The sequence below is a fragment of the Eucalyptus grandis genome, chromosome 11 (genome assembly GCF_016545825.1).
Source record: "Eucalyptus grandis isolate ANBG69807.140 chromosome 11, ASM1654582v1, whole genome shotgun sequence".
NCBI classification, from domain to species: domain Eukaryota; kingdom Viridiplantae; phylum Streptophyta; class Magnoliopsida; order Myrtales; family Myrtaceae; genus Eucalyptus; species Eucalyptus grandis.
The window spans coordinates 28,371,203-28,393,949 of record NC_052622.1 but is presented as its reverse complement, the minus strand read 5'-3'; the positions used below and the strand labels follow the sequence as shown (position 1 = coordinate 28,393,949).

General features: G+C 37.4%; 2 protein-coding genes across 2 annotated transcripts; both read left to right on the top strand.

Moving 5' to 3' along the window:
- The first annotated feature begins 2,828 nt into the window (after positions 1-2,828).
- LOC104425669 (pyruvate kinase 1, cytosolic) lies at positions 2,829-11,851 on the top strand. The gene is made up of 16 exons (XM_010038426.3): positions 2,829-3,088; positions 3,306-3,402; positions 3,544-3,641; positions 4,162-4,317; positions 4,924-5,001; positions 5,106-5,237; positions 5,427-5,507; positions 5,629-5,700; positions 5,778-5,867; positions 6,493-6,637; positions 6,781-6,869; positions 7,764-7,859; positions 7,967-8,034; positions 8,201-8,300; positions 10,132-10,191; positions 11,380-11,851. Exons 1-16 carry the CDS (start codon positions 3,020-3,022, stop codon positions 11,530-11,532), a joined length of 1,584 nt encoding a protein of 527 aa, XP_010036728.2. The 5' UTR covers positions 2,829-3,019; the 3' UTR covers positions 11,533-11,851.
- Positions 11,852-19,584: 7,733 nt separating this feature from the next.
- On the top strand, positions 19,585-22,377 carry LOC104425668 (fructose-bisphosphate aldolase 6, cytosolic). The gene is made up of 3 exons (XM_010038424.2): positions 19,585-19,743; positions 20,933-21,160; positions 21,351-22,377. Exons 1-3 carry the CDS (start codon positions 19,716-19,718, stop codon positions 22,169-22,171), a joined length of 1,077 nt encoding a protein of 358 aa, XP_010036726.1. The 5' UTR covers positions 19,585-19,715; the 3' UTR covers positions 22,172-22,377.
- The last annotated feature ends 370 nt before the right edge of the window (positions 22,378-22,747 follow it).

Below are 22,747 nucleotides of genomic sequence, written 5' to 3'. Positions count from 1 at the left end.
GCCTCGCCTGAGCATGGTGAGCCTCACTTAGAGGCCATCTGTGAGGTTGGCCTTCACCGGCCCCAATCGAGGATGACCCTCGCCAGATCTTGCGAGGATGGCCTTGCTCAAGGCCACGAGGGCTAGGCAACCTCGCTGGCCGCTAGCAAGGCCTGGCAAGGGCCTGCAAGCCTTTGTCAGCCGCGGATGAGGCCACCCTTGCTAGATCTGGCGAGGGTTGGCCTCACCTAGGCCTCACCCAATGTAGCGAGAGTGGCCTTGTCGGCCTTTGCTAGGGGCCGATGAGGCCGCCTAGTCCTCACGGATGGCCCCGGGGCAAGGTCATCCTTCACCTGTGGTAGGCGTGGGTGGCCCTCGTAGAGGAAGGCGACCTTCATCCAGCCCTTTATGGGCATTGCCGGTGGTCGGTTGGCCACCGGTGAAGAGGAAGAATAAGAACCACAAAAAAAAAGGTAAAAAAAAACAGGGGGGGAATGACACATGACGAAAATACCCTTAATCGTCAGAAAGTCAGGTCCTTATTTGAAAATGACATAATCACTTCAAATCTTTATTTAAAACAAATATAGCCACTTTAGGTCATCATTTGAAATAACATCTACTTCAAGCTCTTAATTGACAAAGTGATAGTATTCCAGGTCCGTATTTGAAATAAAATCCACTTCGGACCTTTATTTGAAAAAAAAAAAAAAAAAAGATGGCATTTTGGATCCCCTTTTGGAATTTTCCCTTTATTTTAGGGGTGGGGTGGAATGGGCGATATCCAAAAGTGGCGGCCCAAGAGGGAATTTTTTTTTTTTTTTTTTTTTTTTTGCTAAAAGAACCACATACCCAGATGTCCATTGGACTTGAAATTGAAATATTATTCAACTAATATTGTACAACAATTAGGATGTCACATGCGGCGGCAGGGCTTGACGGCGTGAAAGGAGCGGTAGATGAGGGAGGACTTGTGGTCTTGGGCGGCCACCTGAGGTCATACAACCTAAGATGTAGCCGGTGGCCACCTACCCTTTGCTAGCTAACTATTTTTTTTTCTTTTCTTTTTATTACCAAAGTCCTTTGTAAATGTAAATTTCTCAAAACACTATTTTGCTCAAAGGTACTTTGTAAATGACTTTTAGATTACAGTTTACCAAAAGCAATTTGCTTTTTAGAACATTCATTTAATTTAAAGTCCTTTGCATTTTCCCAAAGACTTTCCCCAATTGTCCAACCAAACGCACCCAAAGTTAGATATAAGAGAGATATAAACATAATAAAATTATCCCATGGGAAAGTGGGATAAATATGAATAGGATTTTTAATATCCATAATAAAAAAGTTATAATAGGACATGTGCATATCAAGTTCATTTGAGAACTTCTTAAATTAATGAAATTAAATTATATTTCAATATAAATAATATTTAAATTATAATATAAGAATTTTAAAATAAAAAGTACAAATTTAATTATTTTAATTTAATCTTATTATTTATATATTCAAATGTAATTGCTTGTGAGATGGAGGATAATAGAATCTTTGAATTTTTATTACTAATATCAGAAATTGATTTTTTTAGTCCAAATAAAATGAATTGTATTTTTATTTGTTTTAGCTATTTTTATAATATAAATTCAAACATAAATATAAATATATATTTATATTTATCACACATTTTAGGTATTTTAGTATTTTAGTTATGCTAGTACAGTTTACTATTTAATGAAATTTTATTAGAGGATGATGGAAGGGGAAGAAAAATAAAAAGAAATTAAAAAAGAGAAAAATAAAATTTAAAAAGTAAATAAAAATAAAGCATGCAAAAGTGTCATGACAGAGTTTTACCGTTCCCATTTGTAAAATTTTTTGTTCATTTTACTAATATCACATTTATACCAAACAATGTACGTATCCACTTCTATCCCAGATTTTATATCTAACTTTATTGTTGTAATCATCAAATGATGGATACAATATAGTGATATCCCCGGATTGCATATCTTATCCTATCGGATCTAAAAGCCAAAGTGATACCTTGTGATATATTTACCTTTCGTTAGTTTTCATTAAATTTTACTATAAAAATTGTTGAATTTTATGATATGTGATAGTTCATGAGTTTATCGGTTTATGGTTTTATCCCGCGTTTATCATAGGTATCATAATTTGTGGTTTTTCGTTATACTAATTCAATTTAAAATAATTTGATAAATGATAAATTTATCATAACTATACAAATTCATGATTTTTTGTGGTTAAAAGTTATTTTAATAATAATTTGTCATTTATCAAATTGGGGTTTTTAGTTTAAAATTAATTTATGAATAAATTTCATAAATATATCGATTTGAGGTTTTTAATACTTTTAATTTTTAAATAATTAATTAATTCACCTACTCAAAATTCGTCGCTCTTGTCCCCTTTAGCATGGTATCGTGGATCATACTAGAATGCAATTTTGAGATAAATTTATCATAAATATATTGATTTAAAATTTTTGATGATATAAATTTTTAAGTTAATTAATTAATTCACTCACTCGAAGTTCGTCACTCCCGTCCCCTTAAGCATGGTATTGTGGATCCTACTAGAAGGCGAGTGCGTCCTTTGGGCACCGCATAAAAACAACGTGCACCGGCAGTGGTGGCCATCAGTGAGATGGTCGGTCGCCAACCCAAGGCGCACGAGGAGCGCTACTTTTTTTTTTTTTGGATCAGACGGGGAGCGCTACTTAACTCCCTAAAGTTTCTGGTGGTGGCGGAATCGGTTCGGTCACCACGCATCATCCCTCGCTATATTTAGTCTTTACGGAGAAACGGCATATTCTCTATTCTCACCTTTTATATTTATTTATTTATAAGGTCGGGGCGTCGACTGAGGCGCAAAAGCAAACCCCAGAATCGTCTCCTTCAGTCGATTCACGCCAACTTCGATCGAAGGACCTCGGACCCTCTCTCTCTCTCTCTCTCTCTCTCTCTCTCTCTCCTCTGTTGAAATCCTCCTCTGCGAATTCCATCTCCGGCGGTCGAGCAAGATGCATTCCAATCACCTGCTTCTTGAGGAGCCCATCAGGATGGCGTCGATCCTCGAGCCTTCCAAGGCCGTGAGTTCTCCCCGCTCCCCCTCTTCTTCCTGTCCGGTCCTTTTCTAGATTGATTCGTGTTCTTTGCTTTCTTGGCTGTCTGGATCTGCGCCCGATTCGAATTGTTGTCAGCGGGGGTGTTTGGTTTGTCGTTACGCTGCCCCCACCCGCCCTCGCGTTCGATCGTGATTGTTTTCTTACAACCTTTTTGTTTTGTTCTCGTGTTTTTGATGGGCAGAGCTTTTTCCCAGCTATGACGAAGATCGTGGGGACTCTTGGTCCCAAGTCCCGCTCGGTTGAGGTCATTTCCGGTTGTCTCAAGGCTGGAATGTCCGGTAATTAGTTTGTATTGGAGTTTTGGTTTTCGAAGTTTGATGGTTTCTGTTGATTGTAGGCGGGAATTAGGGTATTGAGTTTCCAGCTCGTAGGGTAGAGGAGGTTATGATAGCGTCTGATGCGCCCTTTTGGTTGGACAGTGGCTAGATTCGACTTCTCTTGGGGGAATCCCGAGTACCACCAGGAGACTTTGGAGAATTTGAAGGCCGCCATCAAGAGTACCAAGAAGCTTTGCGCTGTAAGTTCCTCACGGCGACTCTTGTGTTTCAAAGTTTAAAAAAGATAACACCTTAAGGTTGAGGCACTAACAGAATTTTTTTGTTGGGTTGGTTTTGCCAGATTTCATCTCTTTATTTATCAACTAAGTTTTCAATCAATAGGTGAAAAAGATGCCATTTTGATGGTTCATATTCGAAGTAAATTACAGAGGCTGTGCAGGCAGTCTCTTTTTTTCCCCTTTCGTGGACAATGTGGATTCAGTGCTCTTTGAGCGCCGATGGTGATTCTTCTTGTGTTTGTGCATTCATAGTTTCACTTATGCTATGTATCACAAACCAAGAGGGAAGAAAAAAGAAAAAAAAAACACCCTTAGATTTAAATTTTCACTGCGCTTCCTTCTCACAGAAATTTCAAAATTTTCAAAATTTTCCATTTAAAATTTCATTTTTACCACTCTCCGAAACATAGCCTTACTCTTCTTTTGTGATATCTGTCTTTAATGAGTTTGAGAATAATGGAGGAGTTTTGTTTATCATCAGGTTATGCTGGATACAGTTGGACCTGAGTTGCAGGTGGTTAACAAAAGTGAAAAGGCCATCTCACTGCAGGCTGATGGTGTTGTTGTTTTGACACCTGACCAAGAAAAAGAGGCCTCTTCAGAGCTATTGCCTATTAATTTTGACGGATTGTCAAAGGTAGTAATTTAATTTTGATCCTGTTGTCATATCGCTAGACATTCCAGTTTTGCTTTGTTTGTTGAATGCACTCTTGTGTGATCAGTTTGAACGTGTTGTTGATATTCTACTGTGGATGAAAAGTTTTCAGTTCGTCTTTGGAGTTTGAATTCAAAAAGTGCCTTCTTGATAGAATTATTATCAAGTGCAAGGTTGTGTCTTTTCTTTACATGTTGCATGAGCCTTGTATAGTCAGCTTTGAGTTGATCAAGAAATAATTAATAATTTGTCCCTCCCTCTAAATTCAATCATTGTTTTATTTTTACAAACCTTATGTCATTGGCATGTCTTTCACAGATACTTCTTGAACCAATGTTCAGTATCTGGGAAGTATGTGTGTGAACGGATAATTTTTGGCGGTGGGAGGGTGGTTTTCATGGTGATATTTTAAAATGTTCTTATATGTGAGAGGGACTTGAGTATGCCAGGACTTTTCTGGACCTAAGCCCACATCTTCATGGTTATTTTGCTCTATTACATGCCTAAACATATTCATTAGTTTGTCTCTTAAATTTGGATGATACTTTCCCCAGTTTGAAAGATCAATGTTTTGCTTTTCTATTGCAGGCAGTGAAGAAGGGAGACACCATCTTTATTGGTCAGTACTTGTTCACTGGAAGTGAAACAACTTCTGTATGGTTGGAGGTAGGAAAGATCAGTTTTAGCAATCTTATTTGGTGATGTATTTTTACCTCTCTCATGTTTTAACTTGAGTGTCATGATTAATATGTTTGACTATGTGTGGGCAGGTGTCCGAAGTAACAGGAGATGATGTGGTTTGTGTGATAAAGAACTCCGCTACATTGGCCGGATCACTATTTACCTTGCATGGTTCTCAAATTCGTATAGAGCTGCCTACACTTTCTGATAAGGACAAGGAGGTATGTTGCTTTGGATTCTACACATAATACAGTAGTAAGAGCAATAAAAACAAAGCAAGTTTTCTTTCATGAAGTGTGTTTGCTATATAAATCTTATCACAATATTGCACTTGGCCCTATGTTGGACAATTTACTTTCTTTGAGCTGTTCTTTATTGTTTACCCTGGAAATTATTTTTGGTAAATTCAGGTTATAAGCACATGGGGTGTTCAGAATAAAATTGATTTCCTCTCACTGTCGTACACCAGGCATGCTGAAGATGTCCGCCATGTAAGGAAAAAAAGTTATTATCTACCCGCATTTTTTAACAATGAGTTTTACTTCTTAAATCACTGTTTCTAGCAGTTCTGGGAAATATTGGAGTAACAGGATTTTCTTTTTTATGATGCAGGCTCGTGAATTTCTTTCGAAATTGGGTGACCTCAGTCAGACTCAGATTTTTGCAAAGATAGAGAATGTAGAAGTGAGTGCGCTGTAAGAGAAGGGTTATTGTTCGTTGGAAAATTGAGCATATACTTACTATCTGTTCCTCTTGACTAGGGTTTGAATCATTTTGATGAAATCCTCCAAGAAGCTGATGGTATCATTCTTTCCCGTGGAAATTTGGGTATTGATCTTCCACCTGAGAAGGTAAGACATTGTTGAGATGCTTTATGAGTTTCTGATCCTAATTAAGTGCTATCTTAAGCTGCATACATGTATTAATTGACAGTTTCTCCTCATATTAGCAAGATGATATGCTTAGATAATTCAGTAACCTTCTTAAAGTAGCATACAAATGCTAAATACTTGTCTATGGTAAAAATGATCATATCATGTGATGCATGGATCTTTGAGTGCACAAAAATTAGTAGATCCTAGAAATGACATTTTCTTTTGTTTTTTGTTCTGTCTATGATCAATTTTGACAGTGTTGTGTAATGTGCAATTTATTTACAAAAGCCGCAGAGAGCTGTAAAATTGACTCTTGGATTGTCTCAAATTCTCAAGGTTCCAAATTTAGACTTATAATCAATGGTGAGTTATATACTTGATCATATAGGCATTCATGTTTGTCATCTCACGCTGTTCTGGATGGATGTGTTGCTGGCTAGATTCTGTAAAGCTTGTTTGTGAAGGCACTGGTTCCAAGAAATTCTCTCTTTCCTTCCTACTCAAAGATCTGCCACTTCTCTGTTTACCTTTTCGTTAGGATATTTTTCCTGGATGGACCTTGGGTGATTCTCATTGCTAATCAGTTCTCTTACTTATCCAGGTGTTTTTATTTCAAAAGGCTGCTCTTTACAAATGCAACATGGCTGGGAAGCCTGCAGTAGTTACTCGTGTCGTGGACAGTATGACAGATAACCTGAGGCCAACTCGTGCTGAAGCGACTGATGTAGCTAATGCTGTATTGGATGGTGCGTAGATAGTTCATTAACCACAAAGAATTGTAGAAGATCGTGATTTATTCTGTCTCTCCTTAAGGAGGCTATGGTGGAAGTATTCCTGCTCTTTCTTCCTTCTATTATTCTGATACTTGAACTTTTTAATGTGCTTGCAGGGACTGATGCAATTCTTCTTGGTGCTGAAACTTTGCGTGGATTATATCCTATAGAGACTATATCAACTGTCGGTAGAATTTGTTCGGAGGTAGGTCATCTTCTTTTAAGTACATCTTGTTCAGACATCAGTACTATACTAGCATTATACACATACTTATACTGGTAATTCATAAATGTGAAGCTACTCATTTTTGAAGTTTATCATTTTCATTATGTACTTCAGCATGTGCCTGGAAAAGTTACTTCCTCACATGTGCAAACTGAACTTATTTGGAGAGATGGGTTCTTAGAATGACTGGGTTGGATGCCATTTTCTCCGTCCGAGTCTAGCGCGACACTCAAGCAGGATGGGAATTTTTTATAGCTGTTCAACACATAGATTTTATTTTTCTTATTTACTTTTTTTTTTTGGGGGCGGGGGAGGGAATTGTTAGATGTTTAAGCATGCACGCTTATATTCAAAGTGACTGTTCTCAACAGTGAACTGCAACAGTCCTTCCAGACAATTGCCTTGGTTGTTACAGGTGATTTGTTTTGTCCGTTCAGTCCGAGAGCTGAAAAAGCAAACTAGGTGAACAGTTTGGTTTTTTTGGTTTACTTTTCACTAATCAGTAGAATAATGGAATGCAAGTGTAGGTGTCAAGATCATGTTCAACTCTTTTATTAAGGAATGAACCTTTGTGCCTGTTGAAATCGAAACTAAAACAAATCAAATAGTTTGATTGTCACAAGTATGCCTCAGAATGATTCCACCTTTCAATGTAGACCGTCCCACCTTGCAGCTTTCATGCCTAGAATGATTTTGAAATATTGCTCTATTAAGATCCTTATTCTTGGTTTGTGAGACATTGTCGTATTGAGGTGATTCTCAGTCCTCAGTGAGAGTTTGGAAGTTAAAGTGTTTGTATTTATTACTGATTTCTTCTTTATTTATTCCTCATAATATACAAAGTAACTGGGATTCTGACCTCAAATAAAATAGGCTGAGAAGGTGTTCAATCAAGATCTTTATTTCAAGAAGACTGTCAAGTATGTTGGAGAACCAATGACCCATTTGGAATCTATTGCTTCATCTGCGGTATGCTATTGGTTTCTTCTTTCATCATTTTCTGATACATGCTTGTAGACAATGCTCTTCACTTTCGCATGGAATAATTGTGACTAGATCATCTTGAGTTTTCTCAGGTACGAGCAGCAATTAAGGTGAAGGCATCTGTTATTATATGTTTTACTTCTTCTGGAAGGGCTGCAAGGTATCCTTCTGTTGATCTTCTCATCCCTTCATCTGTAGATTATTTCATTTTTCCTGGTTGTTTTATAATTCTTGTGTATGAATGGACCTTTAGCCAAATTTTCAGAGCCAAATCTTATTCCATGACAGAATAATCAGATGTCCTTACAATCTCCATGAAATTGCAGGTTGATAGCTAAGTACAGGCCGACGATGCCCGTTTTATCAGTTGTCATACCTCGTCTGAAGACAAACCAACTTAAGTGGAGCTTCAGTGGTGCTTTTGAGGTATGCTCTTGCTCTTCCTTTCTTTATGGTCTTTTCACTGTTGTGGTCATCTTGTCAGTTAATTTCTATTGACCTGAATGTTAGACATATAGGAGAAAAATAGAAGGAAGAAATGCAGGTAATAATTTGTTTGGGAAGGTATGCGGGGTCATAGCAGCTGTTTCCAGTTTATCCCTTCTTCCCCAACTATTTCAGTGACATTCACTAGCTGATATTATTTAACTTTTGAAATAGTTGGTTATCTTGGTTATGATAATATATTCCCTTCTATATTCACACATCCATTAACTTGCTCACTAAAATCTACATTTTGCATTTTAAGTTTTACTTTTCAAATATCTCGCACACAGCATGAGTATGTTAATTAGTGTTAAATATTTGTAGCAACAAATGCCTAATGTGATTCCTTTTATGTTTTATTTTGCACATATGTTCTTAATGCTTTAAGGCACAGGCTGCTTGATACACTTTTCTGCGTCACCATATGCTACTACAGAAAGATGTATCCTATCTCCCCATTTTCTAGCAATAGGAGTTTAACTTGTTTGTTTGATGAGGAGGTACTGCCTGATGGAAGATGTGACAGCATATATGAGAAGGAAAATGATTCTGCTTTGCCTCATCTCTCCACCCCTATCTGTCCACTTAGGCACTTTGTTTGGAGAGGTAGGAGAGGAGGAGGTAGTTGCTGGTGGGAGGACAAAAGAATGAGAAATACAACAGGCAAACTAAATATGTGGTTGAAGAAACAAGTTGTATAGAACACTTACAGTGGAGTTGTGACCTTCTTAGCAATATAGAAGATTCTAATTACTGTGTTTACTAAATTAGGAAAAGTTAAAACTTCATGAGTAGTGGAAGGATAGAAGATTTAAAATATTGTAGATTTTGCATTTTCCTCACCCACCTTGCTCCCAAGCATAGCATAAATATCGGTGCTTCATGCAAACATGTTTGGTCGATTGCATGTGTGTTGCCTGCATGCTCCTGTTTTGCTCCTGTATAAAAACAAACTTACAGCTAACCTTTCTACTTAAGTAGATAATTGATGTCCTAATGGTTGATCACCTAATGAAGCTGCCTTGCTTTGCATAGAATATACATACTTTTTCCTCAGTATTATCTGGATCAAATTACTATTGTAGAGTGATAACAGTAGCAGAAGATGCTCTTTTATGTGTAGCTGCCATTGCTGAAGATTCGGATCTTGTTTGTTTAGCATTAAGCATGAGTAAAAATTAAATATGAATTGATATGTCAACATTTATATGTTATTGTTTTGGTTTGAAAAAAGAGTCGGTACCCGTGCCGCGAGATCAAGTAAAAAGTAAAAGTTAATCCAGAGACACATCAGTAGGCTACCCTTTATATTAAGCATGGTTCAAAATTCTACTTCTATCTTTGGTGAATGAGGGAAATGGGAGGGAGGAAAATTTGGAGAGTAAAAGATGAAAAATATAAAATTGTTTTGAGTAGGGAAATGAGGGAACAAATCATACATGTTGCAGAAGATGCCAAATCAAACGCATCCTTTATTATTGAGTAATGCATCTGATGCATGGAACTACAAGCGTCCTTTCTCTCACTTAACCATTACTGATGGGATAAGTTCACGTGAAAAAAGTCTTTTGTATCAATATGTTAATTGACTATGCATTGGTCTATGGCCAGATAAAAGAACCTGCAGAATAGCTTGTGAAAACTAATAAGCGGTCTGATAATGGTGGCACTGTACTCGTCCTTCTAGTTTTATTTTTCTCTAACAGTTGAACTTTTTGTTTATATGTTCTCTTTATTTATTTGCTTTAGTAATGAACTCTTTAATTCTCAGGCACGGCAATCACTCATAGTAAGAGGTCTCTTCCCCATGCTTGCTGATCCTCGGCACCCTGTGAGTTCTATAATCTCTATCTTTTGGTTCTTTTGTTGCAGTTCAGTGCATGTTTACATTCAGCTGAGTATATGTACTGATTTTAGTGTATCTGCTTACGCTCTGTAATCTATAAACGACGTTTCTCTTTCCTTTTATTTTGAAAAGTCTTCAATTTCATCTATCTGACAATATTAGAAACAAAAGGCGCCAGCCCTGTTTTGACTTAAGCATTGAGGGATATTCAGTTATATAATCCTGGTATTGATGGAAAACACTGCGACTTTCAGCACATATATATACAAAAGTGAAGATAAGAACTGTAAGGAAGACTTGAGTGAACCTCCAGATTGTTGATACTAACGATTACAATTTCCAAGCAAGAAAGTCAGATTTGTTTGTTAAATTATGCCTTCTTTGTTGATTTTCCTAGTAGAGGGATTAATGCCAAGATGGATATATAATGATATGCATCCCCCTCTAAATCTGGCTAAAAATATACAAAGGATGATACTGCACTGATTGCTATGTCCTTCCATTGGGTGAGGCTAGAATCCTACTCTTTAGGTGATTTGTCCTGAGATTGTGTATACAATTGCACTTGATGATGTAATTTAGATGCTACGCATATTTTCCCGTGAAGCTTGTAAGCAGAAAGAAAGATAATGTTGTATTTTTTGTGTTTCCTCCAACTTCTCAATACTAGCTTGCTTTGTTATTCTCACAATAGGGTTCACTTGATGTGGTAATATTTTCGTCCCGATGCATTGAGGGAGCTTAATGCTTGCATTCATGGGTAGCTCTAGGAGAAAGTGCAAACGTTGTTACTTTTTGTCTTTTTGTTCATCTTGGTCCTCCTCGCTCCTTGTTTTAGTGACTTAAGAAAGTTTAGTTGACTTGGCCCTCTAGAATTTCCGTGATTGTCTTTTTCTTATGGTTATTGGCATTTTGAAGTTTCATATTTGCTTGTATTTTTCCTGCAGAAATGTTAATCTTTAGTCTGATTATCTTTGCATTTTCTGTTGCCCCTAATTTGAGCCGTGACCTTCCTTTTGTCTTTTATGAATGGCATACTCATTACTCTGTCATAGCCTGATTATTAGGCAATTGATTGGATGGAGAAAGAAAAACAAAGTGGTGCATGTTCTTGTTTCTTGGTTCTTTTCATCATCTTCTCTTATGGAGGAAATGCCTTTGACTGCTTTACAGGCGGAATCCACAAGTGCAACAAATGAATCCGTTCTGAAGGTTGCTCTCGATCATGGAAAGACATCTGGAATTATAAAGTCCCACGATCGTGTTGTGGTTTGCCAGAAAGTTGGAGATGCTTCTGTGGTTAAGATTATTGAACTCGAAGATTAATGCATACATACTATCAACCCCTTTACTGAAAAGGGAAAGAAGGGTGGAGAATCTTTGTCCAGAAATTTAGGGAATGTGGATGGTCTTTTGCTCTGTGTTACCTCCGAGATATGATGACTTGGAAGGGGTTTTGGAGGTTAGATTATGATCTAACCTGTGTCGAGGAATACTTGTTTTTTTTCTTCCATAATGAAGTAAGGTAGGGAGGTGACTGACTCCCCATATGTTCGAAGTGTCAAAGGTTATCCTGAGGAATTGAATCTTTGCAGAAACTCTTGTGGAATAAATTTACTTCGCACGTTTCTGTTGCGATTTCTTGCGTCTGGGAGTCGGTATCCATTTCGCACCAACACTTTGATGCGTTCTAATAATTTGATTCTCACTATTTTCGAGTAAGTTTTTGTTAGCCATAAGATTTCTCTTGAAAAGTTACGTGGAACTAAAAAAATAAATGACCGGAAAAGAGGATGCCTGTGTTTAAATTAAAAAAGAAAAATTCCTCAATTTTATTTGTTCTTTCTGTTTTCTCGGTTAACAATTGGGGTGGCATTTATCATTTATCCATCGTGTAGATCTTAGGTAATTTAGTGTTGAATCCAACCTCTAAACCCATGAACTCGTAGGTAGTCATCTACCGTCCTGGTGCGCTTTAAGTTAGGAACTAGTGATGATCCGTGCAATGCACGAGTTAATCAACTGATTGCACCGATAACCACAACGTCAGTTGCACAAAACATTTGTTGGGACTCAATCATATATGGGTTGGATGATATGAGTTGATCTATGGACAATTTTTATAAAATATGCTATCCATATGGATTTGAAAAGAGATGATTTATTATATTTTTGCTACTTCAATTTTAAATATTTCATTTTTACTAGTTAAGTTATTTCGGTTAATTTTGACTAAAATTTGCTAATGTAAATGTCGACATCCTACACTGACGTAAATATTTTTAAATAACATTTTTAAATTTATATATATATATATATATTTTCCTTTTCTTTGTTTTTTCTTTATGGTTTTGGAGTTAGGTCTAGCGAGTGTCGATTGGCCACTCTCACTGGCCCTAACTCCAAAATCAGGAAAAAAAAAAAGGAAATAACATAAAAATTTCAAAAAAATATTAAATATTTTTAAAAAAATGTTTATGTGAGCACTAGCTATTTATATTAGTAATTTTCAAAATTAGTCGGATAGGCTCAATTAACAAAAAGTGAAAATGCTTAAGATTTAATTGACAAAATTGAAAGGTTTATGATTAAATTGGCAAAAGTGATATTTATGACTTTTTGGACAATTTTTCCGAAAGTTGAATATGCACGATTTAATTTGAGTAAATATAATTATTGTGATAGATTTTGGGCATTAAACTCTACATATGTGGAATCTAGTCAATCTATAAAGTTATCGTTATAACATAAAATTCATCTATTTTATTTAACAAGTGTTATTGGCCATTTAAATGAGTTCAAAAGATTATCATATATTTGTCATACATTATTAGTCAATCAATACAATTTAACAGTAGATTCAATAGATCTTTTATATATGTTTAAATGTTCCCATAAGTCAAGACGTCTAATTTGATTCATTAAATTTTTGACAGATGTTATATAGTCTACCGTGTTTGAAGCGTTGTTTAGTGCATGCATATCCATGCGATAACTTGCTCGCCTGCCATGGTGCCTAATTTCTTCAGCCGCCTCCCCAACTACTTGCGCAGGTTTACATATAATGCTGCAGGGAAAATCAAGGTTCTCTTCCCCCTTCTGAAGCTTAAGGACGAAGATGAATACGTGCGGAACGGTGAACGGAATCAGGCTTTCGAAATGCTCAAGCAATGCTTGTCAGAGCCACCTGTTCTAGTGCCACCTTTGGCAAGCCTTTCGAACTTCACGTCTCTGCTTCGATGGACTCGGTGGGTGCTTCGTTGACTCAAGAGGATGGGGAGAACCGTCTTCTATACTAGTAGATTCTTGAACAAAATAAAATGTTACTTGTTCTCCTGAAAAGAAAACATCAAATGAGTGAGTTAGGTTGAATTTGGATCGAGTAAAAAATGATCCAACAACTCAAATTGATCTATCTAACCCAATTTTATATTATACACATTAATGGCTCACACCCAATTTAATCCAAACTCAAAACATACCCGACTTGACTAATATTACTAAAACACATTCGTATTTAATCCATTTAGAAATCCCCTCATCCCTGCCCATTTAATCCGTTTGAAGCTTTTAATGTAAAAATGTTATTTCAATAAAATTTTATATCAAATAAAAAAATTTAAAAAAAGTTATCAAGTACACTTCCAACTTCAGGAGATGATCTTCTTGTCATTAAACTTTTTATTTTGGTCGGACTTGTTATTAGACTTGGCATGTTGAACTTTGTGACCTCCTTATTTACTTTAATGTGTAATGCAACATGTAACATAGTGTTGTTTATAGTTTTTTATTTGTAATCGAGTTAGTGTTGTTTACCTATAAACATCTATCTAAAAAAGGTAAACATAATAAAAGAATTGCTTTTAAGCTTCACGCTTAATTTAACTCGTTTGGACTAGGCAAGATTTATGGATCGTCTTCCTCACATCGCTAGGATCCAAACTCTAGACTTGCTGCTGCCATAGCTCATGTTCTCCCGAAGTGGAGAGAGAGAGAGAGAGAGAGTCTAATAGAGAAGTGTAGGAAGGTAATTATCAAGGCTCGAAATGACAAGGAAGAGTTTGGGAAATTTTCTCTTTACATGTTTGAACCTGTCTTTTTTGACTCGCTATTTTGAGGAAGTGAGCAAAGGAAAAAATTGAATGTCAATTTAAATTAAATAATATTTATTATATTTATTGATATTTGTTAAGTATTTATTGATATTGAAAAATCTGATGGAAGAATTTTAGAGCGACAGGGCCCATTTGTGAAGAGAATGAAAAGCTGAAAAATGGGACCTTCTCCGTAAGAATTTGGCATGTAAAAAATGCATAATCAGTCTATATGAGTTAAATTTGGGTTAATTAAAAGGGTTAATACCCTGAAAAACCCCAAACTGGTACACTTGTGACAAATTTACCCCCAAACTATTTTTTTGACCATGAAAAACTCCAAACTGGTATACTTGTGACAAATTTACCCCGACTGACTATAAAAAACCTTAAACCGATACATTTATGATAAATTTACCCCAAACTAATTTATTCGACTGCAAAAAACCCCAAAATGGTAAATTTGTGACAAATATACCATTTGCTAAATTGGATTAATACCACAAAAAAATCACAAAAATTGTAAACTGTGACAAACGGAGCATAAAGTCCTAAATTGGTATACTGGTCAACTGTCACGTGTCATTTAACTTAATAATTTGAGAATAAAATTTAATAAAAACTAACAAAGGGTAAATTTGTCACAAGTGTACCAGTTTGGAGTAAATTTGTCAAACGTATACCAGTTTAGGGTTTTTTGTGGTCAAAAAAATAGTTTGGGGTAAATCTTGTCACAAGTGTACCAGTTTTGGGTTTTTCAGGGTATTAACCCTAATTAAAAATCCATCATGACCCATTTTACCAGGCCTTGTTTTTTCATGAACCCATTATGATGATCCACTTTGTTGCTAAATGTGTTACCCATTCTAGTAGGGGCCCATGAAATATTAGTTGCAAAATGGGTTTAAGAGAAACTTTATCTCTTTATTTCTTAGTTAATAAATTGAGGCATTACTTGTTTTTACAATACTGCGTACGGTTGCTCATTCAGATATCATCAAAATTCATCTTTTAAGTCCTTTACTAACTAGTCAAAAAAGATAAATTCTTTATAAGAACTATTCACTAATACCATACATGGCTTGCGTGTTTCTAACTTTAGTATGCTAAGGGCGCGTTTGGTAACGATTATATTCTTATAAATAATTTCTTATTAGAAATAATTTTTTTTATTATGTTCCTAGGAACAATTTCTAAGCATTTTAAGCCATTTGGTAATTGTTCAAAATTTTTAATAATGGAATAGAATTGCGTTTGGTAGTATACTCAAAATTTTTACTCCAATTTATTTTCTTTTAATTTTTAAATAATTTTATTATTTTTTTCTTATTTTCTTATTTTCCTTTCTCTCCCATATTCTTCTTCTTCAAGTGGTGACAACCTCACCAGTGTCACCAGCTCTTGGTGAGGCCGGCCCTTAGCGAGGTCGCCTCTCATCGGCCGAGCCTCGCCAGGGCTAGGTAAGGCCCGCCTAGCTACCGGCGAGGCTTGGCCTCACCAAATCACGAGGCTCAACCTCACCGGGGTTGGGTGAGGACCGCTTAGCTACCAGGGGCTGGGCGAGCCTTGCTTGGCCACCAGCGAGGCTCGGCCTCGTTGGGGTTGGGCAAGGCTCGCCGGCCACCAACGAGGCTCGCCAATGGCCAAGCGAGTCTCGCTGGTGGTTGGGCTTGCCTTGGCGAGCTCGCCGGCGGTTGTCGGCGGCCCGACAACGACGGGCGGCGGACGGTGAACGACGGTGGATGGCAATCGCGGCGGTGACGGTAGATGAAGAAGAAAAAAAGGGAAGAAAAAGAAGATAAAATGGAAGAAGAAGAAGAAAATGGCTTGATTCTTAGATTTGTTCTCGGGAACAAAAATCGATTTTTTTATTTATTCTTGATTCTATTCCAAATTTACTTCCCGAAACAAAAACAAAAAAAAAAAAAAAAAAAATTGTTCCCAGAAATAAAATTTTTACCAAACACAATTTTGTTTTTAAATTGCTCCTAGAAAAAAAAAAATCAAAATCTGACACTGCTGGGATGGTTACCAAATAGGCTATAATGAAGTCTTTTCATGAGTTAGCGTTTTTCTACGGGCTCCGTGTTACTGCAGATATCCTTCGTTTATAGTTTATAGTTTTTTTTAATGAAGTACTCCCGTCAAATTAGACAATAGGCGAACCATTGACCGACTGTTATTTCTAGTGAATAAACTTGCTTCTTAGACTAAATCTGAATGTTTGCTCAAAAAAAAAAAAAGACTAAATCTGAATGTATGGGGTCCAGCTCATAGCGAGGACGGCCTGACGTGCTTCATCTGCATTTATTTAAGGAAATAGGAGAAGTTGCAGTGCATGCTTGAAAATCGATTGTGCACCAACCAATTTGCATTACTAATAAGTCAACATCATCATAATCAATTCAAAAGTCAAAACAGAAAACCCAAACCGACTTTCAATCCTCATATACGCACGGGTCTTGCGGATTCATGATCCATGCGCGTGCATCTTTCCTCTTCACGGGCATCATATAAAAGAAATTGGAGGTTTGATTGTAGCTGTTCTCTTTCGAGCATGTTTGCCTTTGACTTTCGGAATCAAATGTGCACGCGAGGAGTCATGAATAGCTGACGGCATGAAATAGAAGACGCACGGAATTATTTAATAGCATAAGAAACTTTCTAGCAAGACGTGACGCAAAATCAAAAGGAGAGCAAAGGAGAAGGACAAGACGGCAGATATGCATGTGAGTCCACGACCTGTAATTTCTAGACTAAAATTACTCCAAAACACTTTATATCCTCTGGAAGAATTTCTGTAATTTGCGTTTCCGAAGTTATTTTTGACGTCATTATAGGAAAAGGAACTTTGTTAGAAGTGTCTCTAGTATACTTGTCTAGCAAATAATTGACAAAACTTCGCATATTTGAAATCCGTAACTTGTTTCATGCTATTTTATGTATGTTTAAGTAAGTGTTCCAAATTATTCGTTCCATTGAACAGTTATAAATATATATAAAACTCACCAAATTTAAATTGATGATTTTCAAATTGGTAATTGTACCATTACTTAGTTGTTTTATTGTTGTTTTTTGTGCCATTTGGTTCTCTTATAACTTTTTGTGCAATATAGTCCTTTAATTTTCAGAATTCACACAACCAAGTCCTTCCTTTTACCTATCATTGCTAACCACATTAAACCGTTGACATGACAAAATTTGGACGTGTGGCGCCACATCAACAAATAAACAAATGAGAGAGAGAGAGAGAGAGGTGTAAGCTGTGTTAGAGAAGTTGCACATTAAAGAATTGGTTTAATGCAGGGTAAGCTCATAGATAGGCTTATAACTCATTGATTTAAATTTTTGAGTGAATGTAATTTTAACTAGATAGTGATAGGCTTGGAGACTTGCTCTTGCTTATCTTTATGGGTAAAAGTATCGAATTTCTATTGCTATATATCAATAGATCCAATCTTGGCATGCTAAGACCTTCACAAGATGGAGGGGGTAGGAGGGAGGGGCGGTGAAGAGTGTGTCGCCTGCCCCTTGGGACCACTGACAAGATTGGCGTATGGTGGTAGGCAAGCGTCGTCCCGCACTCGAGGAGTGCCCCTCCCATTTCTTGGGGCAAGGTCCATCCATGACCCTGGTATTGATGGTGCAGACTCCAGAGGGCCTCATAACCCTCCTCGAGGTTACATCCTTTTTGATGTTTCGATCGTGAGTACATGCCATTTTGCTGGTACAGCAACACTGGTTTGTTTAGAATAAACAAAGTAACAAAAACAGTTTTGCAAATAAAAATATCATTTTGAAGTGCCAATAAAATTGCTTACTAAGTTGAAAAATGCCAATTGCAGTAATATGAATGTAGATAGCATGAAAAAATTACACATTTTTTTTTTCTTTTTGAATTCTTGTCATCCAAAGTCTTGCTTCCATGAAGTGAAAGACGAGTGCCTAGTAGGTGTATCTAATAGACTTGGGCTGGATATTGCGAATATTTTCGGGTCTTCTCTCTTTTGAGGTATAGGTTAAAATTGAGTATCGTAACAACTCAAGTACTTGAACCGAATCGAAACACATTAAACCATAACAGTTTGGGTACTTGTCCAAATTCAGCAACCTTGAATGCACCTACGTCTACTCGCACCCACTAAGTGCAGCGTGACCGGACCCTTCCCTCATTAACCATGGACAAGAGGCAAAACAAGCCCGGATCTGAGGCTCGCCTTTGGTGGAGACTCAGCCTTAAATTTGGGTTGATCCTATGTCGACAGTTCAGATCGGCCCCAATCCAAGGTTGAAGGGGGTTAATGGACAATGCAGGTGGCTCATGCGACATCGATGATCACCATCGACTCTAGGTTTGGCAATTGCAGAGGCAGGGAGGAAGAGTAGAGAGATAGAGGTGTGACTGGGTGGATTTAGGTGGCTCGATTCTTGCCGTCGAGCTAGAAGGTGGGCCGCGGGTTGCCAATGACATTGGGGGCGAGGGACAATGGCTATGGTGTGACTAGGGCATGGTAGTTGAAATAATTCTCTCTTTCCACGTATGTTTTATACAATCAATTTTTTAATGGAACTTAATTAAACTCTTAAGTTCGAGCACATTAATTAAATTTTAAATATTTATGAAGTTGAATAAACTTGTCTAAATTTTCAAATGAAATACAATTTGAACTCATAATCAAGAAATCACTAGTAAGTCACTCAATTATTCTATATTCACAATTATATCTTGCCAAATTTGATTATACACACACTCTTTTTGTTTTCTAGTTCTAGAAATAATCTAACTTGTTTCCTATGAGTACTCACTATTGAAGAAAATTAGGTTAAGTGCCACAAAAAGGATGATTTGCAAATCAATTCTAAACTTATTCATTTGTAATAAACTTTACAATTTTGTTAATGCATTCTTAAACTTTCTACGCAAAATTTGAAATCTTTCTAACTAATTACTATTCGAAATTGCTAACATGATGTTGAATCATCACTAATTATCTTATTTGACATATTGATGTAAATAATTTTATGGGAAATAATGTTTCATATGGATCGCTATATCACTAATTTATGACAATAATCGATAAAAATAACTATATTGAATGCATCGAAAAGGTTAATAAGTGAATTGACATCCGTGCGTTTACAAGTAGGACTGGAGTGGTAATATATTTTTTCGCCAAAAGGGGAAGAGTGAAAAAGAAAAGAAAAGAAAAGAAAAGAAAAAAAAAAAAGCCGAAAAGCACGCGATAGTCTCGAGGCTTTGCTCGCACTTACCTTTCCTAACTCCCTCCTCTCTCTCTCCCTGTCAAAATCATATAAAACCCTAACCCCTTCTCTCGATACATCCATTACACTCTTGTCTGTCTCCACCTCTCGAAGACTCCTCTCCCTCCCTCTCCCTCTCTCTGCGCGTTGAAAATGTCGTGCTTCAAGGGAAAGTACCATGGTATTGCTCTCTAACCCTACCTCATCCGCAACACCATAGGAACTACTCGTGGAAACTGCTTGACCCTTGTCCTAAATCTCGCTTTGTTCGGTTAGATCTGTGTTTCTGCTTTTCTTTTTCCTCGGGGTCACGCGTGTCGAAAATCTGTCCGATCGTTTTGGCTTCTATGGCACCAGATGCTGCTGTCAGGCGATCGTCGTCCATTTCTCAATCAGTTAATATTTTTTGTAATTGAACGGCCGGTGGCTGTTCTTCTGGGAAATTCATCGTTTTCTTAAAAGAATTAGATTTGTTTTGGTTGTGCTCTGGCCTGGACTGAAGTGATCTGCTCTGTTTCCTCAGCGCTTATGAACTCAGAGGAAAAAAGGGTGTGTTCATCTTTTGTTGGATCTGTTTGTGTTGGACTTTTTCTAAACGAGTTCCTAGCTGTTTATTTGTTGTTCAAGTTCCGAGATCGACTTGGATTTACCGTTGCTAAATCTTAAAAAGTAGGCGCTAGATTCGTTCTATTCAGTACTTTGTTCGAGTGGAGGAATATGCGGCTATTTTATTCTGCTCTGCAAATTTGATATCTAGAACTGACACCATTTGTTGGTTTTTTTTTTTTTTTTTTTTTTCCACTCTCTCATCAAACAAATTAGATCATAGTGACAGTGGTTTCGTGGTACTGAAAGCTGTTAATCAGATGTGAGTTGCACATCAATCATGTTTCGGAGATTGACTCTGCATCCTTCTCAGACTAATGACTGATTAGTACTTGAATTAATTGGTTCTGAATGAGAAAATCAAAGGTTTCAAGTGAGATTTTGTTTACTTGGCATCCATCTAGTAGCTTCTAAAGAAAGTTCTTCATGTTGAGGTTTTAGCATATAATCAGTTTTTGTTATTCCATGTAGCTGCTAGAAGCATAGAATTGGACTTATATCATCTACTCTTACCTATTTGCTGAAAAGAAATTGTCAAGTCACAGTTTTCTTTTCTGACCCTTCTAATTTTTAAAGATTACACTGATTAGCTCGGGATGATGAGCAAGCTAATGTATCGGCATTTCCATGCACTTCTCTGCTGCTTTGGTTCTATGTGATGTTGCAGTTGTGATGTTGTGATTAGATACAATTGGTTTATTAGCTTCAGTATAATAAAATTGTTTTGGCCGAAGAATCTGACAGTGAAGCTTGCAAAATTGCAGATGAGCTCATTGCTAATGCTGCTTACATCGGCACCCCTGGAAAGGGCATTCTTGCTGCTGATGAATCAACTGGGACAATTGGCAAGCGGTTATCCAGCATCAATGTTGAGAATGTTGAAGAAAATAGGCGTGCTCTCCGTGAGCTTCTGTTTACTGCTCCGGGTGCCCTCCAATACCTTAGTGGAGTGATTCTCTTTGAGGAGACCCTTTATCAAAAGACAGCTGCTGGTCAGTGTCAGATAGCTCTATTGTGATGGTTGATCAGTATTTTGCTTCACCTGGAGTTAGTTGATATCCTGGGTTTTGTACGTAAAGATAGATAGTAAATTTTGTCGCCTAATGTGATTGCTTTCCACCAGTACTCAGAAATCATTTGCTTTACTGATGACTTACAAGTGCTTTTAATGCTTTTCTGCAGGCAAGCCTTTTGTTGAGGTTCTAAAAGAGGGAGGAGTTCTTCCTGGAATTAAGGTTGACAAGGGCACTGTTGAGCTTGCAGGCACCAACGGTGAGACAACCACCCAAGGCCTTGATGGCCTTGCACAACGTTGCCAAAAGTACTATGAGGCCGGTGCACGGTTTGCTAAATGGCGTGCTGTCCTCAAGATTGGCCCAACTGAGCCATCACAGCTGGCTATCAATGAAAATGCCAATGGCCTTGCGCGATATGCAATCATCTGCCAGGAGAATGGTTTGGTCCCCATTGTTGAACCTGAAATCCTGGTGGATGGACCTCATGACATTGAGAAGTGTGCTGACGTGACTGAACGTGTCCTTGCTGCATGCTACAAAGCTCTAAATGACCATCATGTCCTTCTTGAGGGTACTCTTTTGAAGCCAAACATGGTAACCCCAGGATCAGAAGCCCCAAAGGTCGCACCTGAGGTGATTGCTGAGTACACTGTTCGTGCCCTTCAACGTACTATGCCTCCGGCTGTCCCTGCCGTTGTGTTTTTGTCTGGTGGGCAGAGTGAGGAGGAGGCAACCCTCAACCTCAATGCCATGAACAAGCTCAAGGGCAAGAAACCATGGTCTCTTTCCTTCTCCTTTGGACGGGCTCTTCAGCAGAGCACTTTGAAGTCTTGGGCTGGAAAGGAGGAGAACGTGCCCAAGGCACAGGCTGCATTATTTACTAGGTGCAAGGCAAACTCAGAGGCAACTCTTGGTACTTACAAGGGTGACGCAAAGCTTGGCGAGGGAGCTGCTGAAAGTCTCCATGTTAAGGATTACAAGTACTAAGGTGCTTTTTTGCTGGCGGTAGTTTCTGCTTTTCATTTGAGAAAAATAGGTGTCTGGAGATATCCTATTTTTGTACTAGGATAATAAGCATGACTGTACTGGTAATGCATTTTCATTGATGTTGTGATGGTTGAATGTTTGCGACTTCTTTATGAAGTTTTATATTTTTATATGAGGAGGTTAATATCTTTCTGTTTTGATGTTTCTGAAGAAAGTTCTTTTTAATTATGTAATGCCTGTGATATACTTTTGCTTCATACTTGGGATTACTACGGCAATCATTTCTTTGGTGCGCTATTTTGAGTCTTTTGACAAAGAGAACGCTCTGTGCTTCTCTTTCTTCTCTCTACTTCGAACCCCGGATCTTAAACTTTAAGAGAGGCCTCTGTAAGAGTAAGCCGGCTTGATGGCTAGAAGAGTTGATAGAATCCCTCTTGTAAGGTGAGACGGAGATGTCGGTGATCTTGCAAAATTGTCTGGATTGTCACCATAGGTTGTCTTATATTGCATTTTGCTGCGTATGACATCTTAATAATACCATCTTTTAAAAGCATATCAAATAGTTAGATGTTACAA